This window comes from Salpingoeca rosetta (genome assembly GCF_000188695.1).
Source record: "Salpingoeca rosetta unplaced genomic scaffold supercont1.18, whole genome shotgun sequence".
NCBI lineage: Eukaryota > Choanoflagellata > Craspedida > Salpingoecidae > Salpingoeca > Salpingoeca rosetta.
This window is the reverse complement of record NW_004754916.1, coordinates 325,198-339,188: the sequence shown is the minus strand read 5'-3', so window position 1 is coordinate 339,188 and position 13,991 is coordinate 325,198. Positions and strand designations below refer to the sequence as shown.

Sequence of the window (13,991 nt, the reverse complement as noted above, 5' to 3'; positions counted from 1 at the left end):
AGGTAGCAGACATATAGACAAAACAATGAGACGTCTACTCATCGACAAAACCATGCAATCGGTGATAATTAAACTAAAAAAAGAATATCCCTTATGCATACAGTACAAGTCGCTGTGGCCAACGCTTGACTCGATTCATGCGACAGGTCAAAAGAATAAGCAACATGCAAAAACAAATAAGAAGAAAAGCACCAAAATACAAGATTACAAAAAAAGGCCATCATCTATGCGATAAACTGCATAAGCCACCAAGTAGCGCACAAGATAAGCCGCACCTGTGCAGCAACCATGGTCAGAATCGTAGACAACGACGACGAAGATACAAAAAACAACAGCAACACAGCCATCCCCACCACCACAGCCAGAAGAGGTGACACCACAACGCTTCTCCTCATCCTAGTCATCCTCCTACACACACCCACACACACACACACACACACACACACACACACACACACACACACACTCACTCACATGCACTCCCTCGCCCCCCGCGCCATCCCCCCAACAACAACACAAACGCTGACGGCAGAAAAACTTGCGGGAGAGAGACGAGAATGAGTTTGAGCAGCTAGTGCAGTCGAAGGGTCTGCTTGGCGCGTTGGGTAGGCACATCGCACGCAACACAACATGATGTCATATCCCTCTGTTGTCTTGCGCATGTTGTGTTGCTTGACGTGTGCGTTTGCTTGACGTGTTCGTTTGCCCCCCTCCCAACATACACACACATACACACACACACACACACACACTTGCATGCCCTGACTCTGCACATAATTTTTTGTTGTTGGGTGTTTGGTCTGGTTCATAGGGTTTGGTGAGGAGGGTCCCACCTCTGCTGGGGATGGTGGAAAGCCAACACCGCGCACGCCACCAAGGCGGCCATCAACACCACCACAACCGCACCAGAGACACGCAGGCCCAGGCGGCGGGAACGAACATGAACACACACACGCGTCGCACCCCCACCTCGAGCATCCACAACAGCAGCAACAACAACAGCATCCTGCCATGGCTCGTCCTCCTCGACCCGCAGCACCACGCCACCCACCAAAGTCATCGTCAGCCACAACAAAAACAACACAATCATCAGCAACAGCAGCAAGCGAGACACCTGCACCACGGCAGCTGCTTCCCGCCAAGAAGCGCGGGCCTGTGCCCGCACCGCCAAAGCCACACCGCCCCTCTGCCAGCCAAATGCGCGCTGCCACGCACACACCTGCGGGCAATCACGAGCACCGCGAGCACCATGACGGCACAACAACGGAGCCGCCACCAAGGCCACCGGCACGCGGGGTGAGCAAGGCACATCCCACCACGGGTGATGCTGGGACATCGCAGGCACAGGACACGCCCGGCAAGCAACACGGTACGCAGCAGTGTGCATTGGTTGGTGGTGCAGTGCACATGCACGCTATTCTATGCGTGCGTATGTGTGTGTGTTCGCCTGTGAGAACGTATTCATGTGACATGCACTATTGTTTGTCAGACCCACGCTCACACGCGCATCCACACACAAACACACCCACACACTCACAACCACGCACATCCACACACATCCACACACGCGCGCGTCCACACACATACACACGCACACGTCCACACACAAACACATCCACACACACTCACAACCACGCACACACATCCACACACACACACACACACATCCACACACTCCCTCTCTCCCTCCCTCATCTGCGTACAGGGCGGGCGCGGCGACCAAGCTTTGACATTGCAGCAACGCAGGTGCTGGAGACATACTCGCAGTCGGAGTACACGCGCGGAAAGTTTGCATTCAACCCTCCACGCGTTGGCGATGACGTGCAGATGGAAGCGCTGTCCGCACACGTGCGCCGTCAATTGGAGCGCGATTGCGACATCATCACGACCACGCTCGTGTTGCAGGATGACCAGGGTGTCGGCGTTGGTCTTCGTGGCGAGCAGCTGCAAGTGACGCATCTTGATGACGACACGGATGACGACCACGACTTGCTGACGTCAGCAGCGTCGCGCGGCGTGTTTGTGACCATGACTGTGTCGAGTGTGGTGGAGGGCGGTGCGGCGTACGACAACGGCAACGTGCGTGTTGGCGACATTCTCGTGAGCATCGGCGATGAGCAGCTGCTGGCAACGACACACGAGCGTGCCGTCACCCTGCTGCAGTCGTGTGAGGGGCGTGTTCTGGTTGTGCTTGCACGCAAACGCAGCGGCGCCAAACCAGCCCCCACGCGCACAGCGACAACAGCAACAACTGCAACAACAAAAACAGCAACACGTGATGATAGTGGTGATGGTCACAGCGACGTTGCCACTTTGCGTGCTGAGGTTGAGTCGCTTCGGGCCAAGGTGAAGGTGTTGGAAACAGCAGCGACAAACGCGGGGCGGGCAGTGGACGAGAAAGCGCAGGCCCTCACGGCGACACAGCAGGAGCTGGCACGTGCGCAGGCACTGGTGGAGGAGGAGCAAAGCAAACGGCGGGACGCAGAAGAACAACTGAGGGAAAAGGGTGTGTCACTCGCCACCATGACGACACGCGCACAGGAGGCGGAGGCACGCGTTGCCGCGCTGGTGAGAGAGGTTGCAGCACTGAAACAGCAGGTGGCGACAAGGGACAAGGAGGTGAAGCGACTGCAACTACTGACGAGCGGCACCAAGGGCGGCAGTGACACGGCGATGATGAAGACAAAGACGAAGACAGCAGCTGGGGTTCCACCATCACCAGCATCAACGCAAACACCCCACCTCGGTGATGGCGGGAATGAGAGAGGAGGTGCGGATGCGCATGGAGACAGAGTGGAGATTGATCGCTTACGACGGGCGCTGCAGGAGGAGCAGAGGGAGCGCCACGCCCTGGAGGCCAAGCTGAGAGAGGTTGACAGCAGGAAGGTGACGCCGGCCAGACCAGCGGCACCGCCAGCAGCATCAGCATCATCAACAGAATTGAAACCAACGCCTGCATCAACAACAGCAGCGGCAGCGGCAGCAACTGCATCAAGGCCATTGACTACAGCAACGGCAGCACCATCATCAAAGCAGATCTCATCATCAGCACCGCCAGTGGTGGCCAAGGCGCCGTCGTTTGTGTCGAATCCATCAAGTGCAGCAGCGACGCGAACTCGGCCAGATGCAGAGGAGCAGGCCATGAGGAATAGGCAGCGTGCTGCAACCCTCCACGCACCCCCTCCCCGCCCCAAGCCAAAGCCAAAGCCACCACTGCCATCGTCAGCATCGTCAACATCAACATCATCATCGTCAGCAGCAACAGCAGCAGCAACAGCAACAGCAACAGCAACAGCAACAGCAGGGACAACCGCAGCAAAGCCTGTGCCGGCCGCTCGCCCGAAGCCACGCCCACGCACACACACGCTGCCAGCCAAGATGGTGGCCAAACCCTTGCCAGCAGCTGCTGGTGAGCATGGTGACGACGCAGAAAGCGTGTCTGACGCGTTTGAAACCATCTCCAGCAGCGCCAGCGACACGCTTGACGTGCGGGCGCAGCGATCACGCGCCATGTCCGCCTCGCGTGCTCTTGTGAAGCGGCGACTGCCAACACGCGCGCAGCGGGCACGAACGGCGACGATGGCTGGTGGCGCCAAGCCCGCGCCCCGGCCCCGCGCAGCAACAACGGCAACAGCTACAGCGAGGGCAAGGATGAAGGCTGCTGGCGGTGCTGGTCATGATGCTAGCCGTGGCGGTGGTGATGGTGATGATGATGGTGGTGGTGATGGTGGTGGTGTTGGGGTGAGCATGAAGCGTGGCACGCTCCCTGCATCGCCAGCTGTCAAGCCACTGCCTTCATCGTCGGCCAAGCCACCAGCCCCACCAGGAAGACCCATCACCAAGCCAGCAACAGCAACAGCAACAGCATCGGCACCAGCAAAGCCGCCGCCACGACCAAAGCCACAGCCGCACGGTCGAGCGAAGGAGGCGGAGACAGGCAGCGAAGCAAATGGCAGCAGCGAGGAGGGTGGTGCGAGCAGCGCAAAGACAGATGACCCAGGTGTGGTGAAGCGGCGTGGTGTCAAGTTTTCGATTGGGAAGAGCCTGCGACGCCTGAGTCGACGGCTCAGCTCTGTGGACCTCAGTGACAGTAGCAGCGACAAAGTGGCCGATTCCCCCACCTCCCCGTCCATGAAGAAGGCAACGCAACCCACAGCAGCAGCAACGACAACGGCGACGATACCAGAGCAAGTCTCGAGCGGTCCAGGTGGCGATAGTGACGTTGATACGAGCAAGGACGTGGACATGTGGCGTGTTGCGGAGGTGTGCGCGTGGTTGAGCAAGGCACAGAACGGTGACTTTGCAAAGTACGCCGACTCATTCAGAGAACAGGTACGGGCGGTGATGTGACTACAACACTGAAATGTGGCGAGGCCATGGCACAAAAATGTGTTCTTTGTTGGCGGCTTGTCTTTGTTCGTGCGTTCGCGTGTGAGCGCGGCAGGCGGTGTCTGTGTGCGCTAGCTGCACTTGCGCTGCTGCCTCTTTGTCTTGATTGGTGATTTTCCCGTCCCTGTGTTCTTTCTCTAGTGACTGTCCCTGTGTTTGTTCTGTTGTTGTCGCAACCCTCTATTTCGTGCACTGCATTCAAGATGATCAAAGTGTTGCATACATGTGCATGTTCGCCTGACACCACGTGGCTCTTTGTTGTCATTTTGTTTTCATGCGCACACGCGCACTCGTTCTTTGTCGGGGCTGTCGTGGTTTCACTCATTGCATTGCTCACATCACTTCTCCCTACTCTACTGCGTGCACTCACCGCCATTCACTCGCCATGCCAGGGCATTGACGGGCCAAAGTTGCTGCAGTGCGACAGCACGGAAGCGCTCAAGGGCTTGGGGGTGACGTCCATTGGACATCGCACCATCCTCAAGAAACTCATTGCCGACCTGCAATCCGCATAGCCCTGCAACAACCCGCGGCATGTCCAGTGGATCGCGCCGTGCATCACGGGAACCAGTGTGCTGTGACATGACATGACATGACATGACGTGACGCGGTGGCGCACTGCGTCTGCCGTTTGTTTGCGTTATGTTCGCATGTCAGGTGTTGGCACGTGTGCTTGCTGTTCTTTGTTCGTGTGTGGAAGTGTGACGTATCACATGCCACTTTCTCATGCAGTGGGACGCACATGTGGTTGTTCCTTCATCTCTTGATGACAGTCTGCATCATGAACAACACGCGCCGTGCTTGCCTTTGTTACTTGACCATGTGACACAGGGATGTGACATGACAATGTGACATGAAATGATGACATAGCTCAAGTGTGTTGCGTTTTTGCTGATGTCCTTTGTTCTTGCGCGTGCTGTGGCTCCTTCTTGGATTAAACGCACCAACAGAGAAACTCGTTTGATATCGTTGCTGTATTTCGCATGGTCCCAACCGTACGACCCGTCTCCACACCAGATACGTCAGTCACATCTGGCGTGTGCGAAGGTTTCTCTTTGTTTTTCTTTCTTTGTTGCCGTCCCCTGCCTTTGTCATTTTCATCTGAGATGGGAGATATGTGAGGGTGTAGTTGCCGTTGCCACACGCTGCATGCCTGTACCGACCAAGAGCGTTTGTGGCGGTTCTTCCTTGTTTGTGTCAATTTCATTTACCCTTCCTGCAGCGCAGCAGGTGATTCGCATGCCCATGGCACGGCACTAAGGGGCTTTAGGTCTAGCTTTTCACTATGACTGCCGGGGGAGACCGAGGGTAAGCACAACTGATGGTTTGTGTGGTGGTGTGTGATGGTGGTGATAGTGAATGTGAAATGAATGAGCAGCGTGAATGTACGAGTGTGCTTGTGTGTGCATTTACCTATTGACACGTGTGTGTGTGTGTGTGCTCATGGAGGTGTCAATTCTCATGCTTGGTTGCTTATTTGCTTGTCCATGCTAATGTGCACACATACGTGACTATCTCTGCATGCCCTTATGCAGGCGGCAGAGGAGACGTTCGTTTCTGTCTCGAGTGCGTGATTTCTTTCAGCGAGGACGCCACAGACGGCGCCAGACAAGCCATGACGCCACCGACTACAAAGACGTGTGTCCAGTCGAGGGAGAGACAGTGTATGTGTCTGTGTGTGTGTGTGTTGGTTTGTGCATGTGTGAGTGAAGGCGAGGGACTTATGTGTGCATGTGAGTGAATGTGAGGGACTTATATGTGCGTGAGGTTGTGCGTGTACATTTGCACATGCGTCTGTGAATCCGAAGCGTTGGTAGGTTGGTCATTGGTGGGCGACAATGCAAGGGACAGAAAGCACCCATGCCACATCTCACCTGCTCACATGACGCTGCTACTTGCTAACATCCACACAGTATGTGGAGGAAGCGACAATGACCCGTGTCGACGGAGCATTTGGGTTTGAGCTCAACGCATTCGGCGATGTTAACTCGGATGATTTTGGTACGGAAGGCGGCGAGTGTGTGTGTATGTGTATGTGTGTGTGTGTGCGTATGTGTGTGTGTGTGTGCGTGTGTGTGTGTGGTGAATGGCATGCACCCGGAGCACGTGTAGTGGGTGTTTCCGAATGTACGTGCGTATTTGCGAAACAGTTGCTTGTAAGTCCTTTTGCAGAAGGGTACTTGTTACTCCGACGCGGCTCACGATGAGTCTGGTTGATACCAACACCCACACGCTCACATGCACACACATGCTCACATACCCACATGTACACACATCGTCACACATGTGTTGATAGGGGTGTTTTTGAAGAACTGCCACCCACACCTGCGTCACTACGAAGGAAAGCTTGTGGCGACCGTGGCCGGAAAAGATGTTCGCTCCTTCACCGTTGCGGTCAGTGCTGCACGCGCTGTTTGAATGTGCAATGTGAAGGCATGGCATTCAAAGCGTAACGTGGCTGTGGGTGGCACACACATGCCCACATGCTTCTTCTTGTGGTGTTCGGGGTTCCATTCACGTGCGCGTGTCGTCTGCACATTGGGTGCGTGTTGCGTATCTGCGCGTGATTGCTCTCGTTGCGCTGTGCTGTGGACATGTAGATGATACAGGCACAGCTGGACTCGGCGAGAGGGCAGCATGTGAAACTTGGGCTCGTCGACCACCGCCACTGTAAGCGTATTTGACTTCTCTTCTTCTGCACACTCGTGCGTTCGTGCGTTCGTGTGTTCGTGTGTTCGTGTGTGGCTGGACGTGGCACTGCGGTGACATATGTGTGTGCATATGTTCGTTTCGTACGCGTTTATGTGTGGAAGCGCAACAGTGGTCCCAAAGGTGTACAGTGTCGCTGGTATTGGTGGCGTATGTGTGCATACTTACTCAGCCGTCCTGTGCACGCGTGTGTGTGTGTGTGTGCGCGCGCGCGTGTGGGGGGGGGGCTTGTAGACGACCGCGTGTTTCGACAGGCCAACCGAACCGATGGTACCACACAGCACGCAAGCGCACGGAGTTTGAGTGAAGATGGGCGCAGCGGGCGTGACTCAAGTCTATCGACAGAGGGACAACAGATCATTTTTAACAACCTGCGTCAGGTTGGTTCCGGTGGCAGGGGGGGCATGAACGTGGCGTGTTGTGTGTATGTGACTGTGAACATATCAGACGTGTGTGTGCATGTGTGTGCATGTGTGTGCATGATGGTGCGCGCGCGTGTGTGTGCACGTAAGCATGCTCGTGTTTGGAGTGCTCGATGCTTCTGTTTTTTCTGACAAGTGACGAGTGCTGTGGTTCTTGCTGTTGTCGTGTCGACTTGGCTGCACTGCTTGCTCCCTGTTTTAACAGAACTCCATGAACAGTCTTGACCGGGTACTGCCACGCCCACGTCCGCACGTACACCTACATCAACACCACAACCCCCAATTGCCCCACCATCGCAGACATCAGCAAGCGTGCGTGAGCTCTGTTCTGACTGTCGCTATTGCCGTGTTTCCCTCGTGTTCATGTGTGCATGTGTGTGCGTGCGTGTTTGTATGTATGTGTGCGTGCGTGTTTGTATGTATGTGCGCATGCGTGTGCGTGTTTGTGTGCGTGTGCGTGTGCTCGTGTGTGTGTTTGTGAAAATGTCTCTTCCGAATTGCATGCGCACGGCGCACATCAGTACACGTGTGCACCCATGTACTCACAATCCCTGTGTGTGCCACACGTTATGTTTGTCGTTTCCAGGAGCCTTCCACGCCGATTCTCGTCGCCCGGGCTTTTGCTGCACCCGAGCAGAGACGACGACAGCCTGTCGCTGGCATCACGCAATGGTGAGGCTGAACAACCCTTTGCGCCAGTTATTGCAGCACACATATTTTGTGCACACGTTGCGCGCACATACACATTATGTGCATACGTTGCGCACATATACACACACACATTACACACGACACGCACACACACATTACACACACATACACGTTACACACACACACACATGACACACATGACACACGTACACACACATGGCACACAAGCATGCACCACAATGTCTCGTGCAAAAGTGTCGAGGCCACTTCCTTTCCCATTGGCTCGCTGCCCTCACTGCCTGTTCATGATGCCGCTGCCATGAAGATGTGTACTGGAACATCGACCGTGTGTTATGGCAAGACTATTACGTGGGCGTATCCGACAAGGAGGAGTCAACGGCACTGTTGCAGTCTTGTCCAACGGGTGCGTTACAAACACTACGTGCGTGTGTCAGGGTTGGGGCATGTGCATGCGGAGATGTCAACCCACAACTACAAGCATGTTTGTTTCCTCTCGCTGGTCTCTATGCCCGTGATGCAGTGGTACAGTGGTGCAGTGGTACAGTTACATGAAACCAGTCCATCGTTCAAGCCCCGTGCCACAAGCACGGCCACTTTGCACCTCACAACGCTTGTCGCTGTTTGCCCACACAGGCACGTTTCTGTTGCGCACAGGGGTGGACTATGAGGAGTTGCATCCGAGCGGATATCGTCTTGGGGTCAAGTGGCACGAGACCGTGCAACACTTCAAAGTGTACCACGTCGCTGACAGGGACAGGGTTGGTTAATGCGCACGTGTGAAGGCCTGAAGCGGAGTTATTTGTTTACTCCACACATGTGCTTTGCACGTGTGTTTGCGTGTGCGTGTACGAGTACGTGCATGTGTGTCATGGCATGCCAGTGGTACACACACCCATGAATAGCACGTTTACAGTCTGCACGGCTGTGGCCACGACGACAACACTCACACCGTACTGTACCGCCCTGTGGTCCAATGTCCACTCTTCTCGCCTCCGTAGTTTTACATCTACGCTGATCGCGAGTTTGACGTGATTGAGGACCTCATCCAACACTACCAGTCAGTCACACCGTGTGTATGTTTGTGTGTATGTTTGTGCGTGTGTGTGTTACTTCTACTCCTGTGAGACGGAACGTGCTTGCATGCATACATGCTTGGCCTAGTTGCTGCTTGCCTGTTTGTTCGCTACTAACCAGCACATGTCCACCTCTGTCCACTCCTCTGTAGCATGAACTCCATCGAGAGGACACAGTCCAAGCTCGTGTTTCCCGTCTTCTCGCGTGAGTACCAAGTGATCCATCACATATTCGTGGCCATGTACACACGTCATGCACACATGCACAAGCGACACGAAGCGAACATGCGACCACGAAAATACATGCCAACACACTCCCCGTCCCCCCCCCCCAATTTGCTCGTTGACATCATGTACCCGTGCACGTGCAACAGGCGGCGCCTCTGTCTGGCGCAGCGATGGGCACGAGCACCTCGCGCCGCTCCGCCGCGCATCTGTTGCCGACACACGAACGCTGCGCCGATTTGGACGCCAGCATGCATGGCAGCGGCACAGGCGGGAGAGTGACGCAGGCACGGGTGGCGGCGCTGGCGTTTGTGGTGTTGGTTGGAGGAGCAGCAGCACGGGCGCGTCAGCACGTGCACACAGCATGGGTCGCCAAAGCGTGGTGAGTGACGATTTCGGGGAAGAGTCCCACTACGACGGCGAGCGGCGTGGCTCGTCGTCCCGCCCGCGACCACCGCCCGCACCGTCATCGCGGCCATCGTCTGCACACGGATCCACACGTGCAGAGGCAGCACGCCACCGCCGTCGCTCAGAGCACACCTTCAATGCGTCGTTCAGGCAGCAGCGGCAGCGACCCAGAAGCCGTGGCAGCATCGGCGGCGGCGGTGGTGGTGGTGGTGGTGGTGGTGGTGGTCGACGGTTCTGGCGGCAGGGGTCACTGGACAGCGAGGGCGATTTCTCGTTGACGGAGATTGATGACACATTGTTGCGCGGGCAGCGCGGCGAGGTGGAGGTAGAGGTGGAAGAGGAGGAGGAGACGGACGTATTTGTGGAAAGAAGTGTGAACATGCGGAAAATGTGGGACGTGGCAGAGGAGCCTGAATTTGCACACGCACCTACAACGCGGCTGGCAACCATGCACGCCACGAAGGCCGTCAGCCACGGTAGCGCTGGTCGGGGCACCATCGTTGATGTCAGCAGCACCGATGATGAGGACATCGACGCCGGTGTGGCTGGGCAACACCAATCGCACGTGTTCGCAAGCACCACGGCCAGCAGCTGCTCCAGTAGTGGAAGCAGCGGCATCGGCGACACGAAGCAACTGAGCCAACGGCAGCAGCAAGTGCCGACGGTGGAAGAGACCAAGGAGCGGCATCACAGCCAAAGCAATTACGGACCCTCGCTTGCTTCGACTGGGGTTGTTTATGACCATCACCAACCCCACACTTACAACAGCCACCATCATGCCAACACAACAATATCCACACCAACATCAGCACTCGCAGCAACCACACCAACAGCACCAACAATTGCGGCAATACCATCCACAACGGCAACAGCAGCAGCAGCAGCAAGTGGAGAGCATCACCACCACCATCACCACCACCGCCACCATCATGGGCATGCTTCACACCAGCATGATTATGATGTCCAGTATCAACAGCGAGACGGCAGCAAGAGCGTGGTTGGCACGCAGACGGAAGCGGAGAAGCGCAACCCTGTGCGGGTGCACGAGCACGCGTTTGAGGCCTTACCCATTTACATGGCGCTGCTGTCCACGGACTACTCACCTGCGCCATCGCGCGCCAACACAGCCCCTGTGACGCCGATGGCCACGGCAGCGTCGTCGCCTCGCATGGGACCGCAGGCAAGAGTTGCTGACGAGGGAGACAGCCTGCACTCCCGTCGCAGCCGCAGTGCGTGCACGAGGGGCGGGAGGAGTGAGTTCAGCAGCAGGTACAGGAGCATGGACCACCTGCTGCGCGAGGGGCGTGGAGAGGGACGGGTGCGACGAAGGATTAAGACGGAGACTACACTAGACAAGCAGGAAGAGGTGAACCAGGAAGGGGCTGCACAGCCGTGGACGTCAAGAAGGAGGAGGAGGAGAAAGAGAAGGAAGAAAGGGAGGAGGAGGTGCCGGCGTTCAAGACCTGGCGAACGGGCCAGTCAGGACACTTTGCGGCACACCAGTCAAGGATCCCCAGATGTATACAGGAGAAGCGCAGGTGTCCAGGAACCACAATCACCGGTATCGCCGCACTCGCCGCACTCGCCGCGTCGTAATGGTGTTGTTGATGGTCTTGTTGGTGTTGGTGGTGTTGGTGGTGTTGGGTTGCTGAGGACCCATGGCAGTGGCCGTGTGATCCGCAGCAGCAGCAGCAGCAGTTACGTGCGCGGTGACGGTGACGGCACGGTGTCATTGTTGGCAGCTGAGAGAACGCCACACGAGGAGCAGCTACAGGCACATTCACCTTCTTCCCACCATCGTGCGCACGTGCGTGAGTGTGGAGCAACAGCAGTGTCGTCATCGTCGTCTGGCGTGCGGTCATCTGTTGCGCGTGCCCGTGAGCGCCACCACCGCCACCGCCACCGCCACCTCCGTGCGGACCAGCTGCATGTGTCATCATGGTCTAGCGGACAACGTCGCCGGTCTGCCCCCGTTGTGTTGGACGGGGTGAACAGCAACGACGACGCCAGCGCCGACGAGTCGTCTGAGGGGCGGGGATTGGGAGGGGCGCGATCGGCGTTTACGAGCTACAGCGGGCCCGGGCGCCCCCCGTTTGCCGCGCGACGGCGAGCCACGTTTGCTGGCTGCGCAACGCCGGCCGCGCACACGCTGCACTGCACCAGCACATGCGGCAGCGACACTGACGACGACGGCGATGGCGCTGGTGATGTCGGGCGAGGCGTTCGCGTTGTTGGTGTTGGGGTCAGTACAAGAACAGCAGCAGCAACAACAGCAGCAGCAACAAGAACAGCAGCAACAGCAGCAACAACAACAGCAGCAGCAGCAGCAACAACAATAAGCGGCAGTGGCTGCAACAGCAGTGGACGCAGTTGTGACAGAGGTGAGGCCGTGCATGGGAGAGGAAGCGTCGGGTGGCCAGCCACCACCATACAAGGCAGCGGCAGCAACAGCAGCAGTAGTGCGCGTTCATCGCGTAGGAGGGCGCGGCATGCGTTGAGCAGCAGCTGTAGCAGCGGCGGGCTGAGTGGAAGCCGGCTGTGTGTGTCGCAGGGTGTGGTTGCAGCGTCGCCATCGTCACGGTCACTGTCGCGCGGCGGGCGGTCGACGAGTGTGAGCCGCAGCGTCAGTGTCCGCAGCAGCGACGGCAGCAGAGGTGCCAGCAGTGGCGGCACCACGAATACGCCGTGCGACAGCCGGCGGTCCAGCCGCCACAGCTTTGGCGACTTGGCCATGATGGCTGGTCGTGGGCTTGGCAGCGGAGAGCTGAGACAGCGCATTGCTGCGTTGGGCATTGGGGAAAGTGGCGTGCTGAGCAACGGAGTGAACACAACAATAATGGCATCCATGTCAAAAGCAGGGGATGGTGGTAACTCCGCCCATTTACCGCACGAGCACACCAGCAACCACAACGCTGAAAGCAACGGTAGCAGCAGCCATCACAATGGAAACAGCAACGGCAGCTGCAGCAGCAGCCACCACGCCCACAACGGTTTCAGCGCCAGCATTCAGCGGCATCACCACAACGCTGGCGAGAGTGCGTTTGAGACGCTGCCCCTGCTGCCGTTTACGATTCCTTCGCTGCATGTGTCCTCGGCTGACGAGGCCACTGGCAAAGCAGCCAACCCTGACAGCGGCATTGCGCTGCATACACGGGATGACAACCATCACAAGTGTGATGGCGGCGGCGGTATTGATGATGATGGCGGGGACGAGGGTGACAGCCTTGATGTCGCTCCCTTGAGCTCATTGTTGCATGAGGGCGCACTGCCAACAGCAGCAGCAACAGCAACACCAACAACAGCAGCACCAACAACAGCAACACCAATAACAGCAGCAAGAGTAACAGCAACACCAACAACACCAATACCAACAACAGCAACAGCGCCCTGTGTTGATGCGCAGCAACTGGTGCTGGACGGTGGCGAGGTGCGGCGCGAGACCCCGCAAGTGCTTGATTTTGCGTTTGTGCAAGATGGTGTAGGCGATGATGAGGATGACCTGTTCCTTGATCTGACGCGGCCTGCCGTTGATGTTGAGTCATCTGATGCAAGGTTGGTGGTATCGTCCGCCCCGTCAACAGCACACCACATGTGCTCGCTTTCAACGACGACGACGACGACAGCGCACGGTACGGCGTCTTATCCGTATCCCTCACCATCGTCGTTCGCGTCCTCAGCAGCTACCAACCTCGCCACCCTCGCCAACTACGACAGCCACCACAATGAGCATCATCATCGTCACCACCACCACCACCACCACCACCATCACCAGCAGCAGCAGCGGCATCTGTTGTCGCCACGGCGGGTGTTCACGCTTCAAAGTGGCGGCAGCGCGAGCAACAACAGCAGCGGTGTCTTTACTTTCACGCCGCGAGCGCAGCAATTGAGACAGAGGGGAGAGCAGGGCACGGAGGAGGAAAGGGGGGAGGGTGCAGGCGAGGGAGACGAGTGCTCGTTTGCGTAATGAGTGAGCTGAAGTGCTGAAGCGCTGAAGTCTGTGCTTGTGGTGTGTGATGTGAAGTGTGAACTTGTGAAGTGTGTGGTGTGGATCTCATCATGGGCGCTTGTGCGCTCAAATCACACCTTCGTTTGA

At 57.1% G+C, this 13,991-nt stretch overlaps 2 protein-coding genes across 2 annotated transcripts; both read left to right on the top strand.

Annotated features, from left to right (window-relative positions):
* Positions 1–288: 288 nt before the first annotated feature.
* On the top strand, positions 289–5,344 carry PTSG_06491 (uncharacterized protein; the record flags this gene model as incomplete). The annotated part of the gene is made up of 5 exons (XM_004991815.1): positions 289–300; positions 533–605; positions 812–1,369; positions 1,706–4,332; positions 4,782–5,344. The coding sequence occupies 5 exons, from the start codon at positions 289–291 to the stop codon at positions 4,902–4,904; spliced, it is 3,393 nt and encodes a 1,130-aa protein (XP_004991872.1). The 3' UTR covers positions 4,905–5,344.
* Positions 5,345–5,674: 330 nt separating this feature from the next.
* On the top strand, positions 5,675–13,862 carry PTSG_06490 (uncharacterized protein; the record flags this gene model as incomplete). The annotated part of the gene is made up of 13 exons (XM_004991814.1): positions 5,675–5,697; positions 5,925–6,027; positions 6,303–6,390; positions 6,686–6,783; positions 6,990–7,059; positions 7,333–7,478; positions 7,726–7,832; positions 8,107–8,192; positions 8,497–8,595; positions 8,826–8,950; positions 9,191–9,249; positions 9,418–9,470; positions 9,640–13,862. The coding sequence occupies 13 exons, from the start codon at positions 5,675–5,677 to the stop codon at positions 13,860–13,862; spliced, it is 5,280 nt and encodes a 1,759-aa protein (XP_004991871.1).
* Between the last annotated feature and the right edge of the window lie 129 nt (positions 13,863–13,991).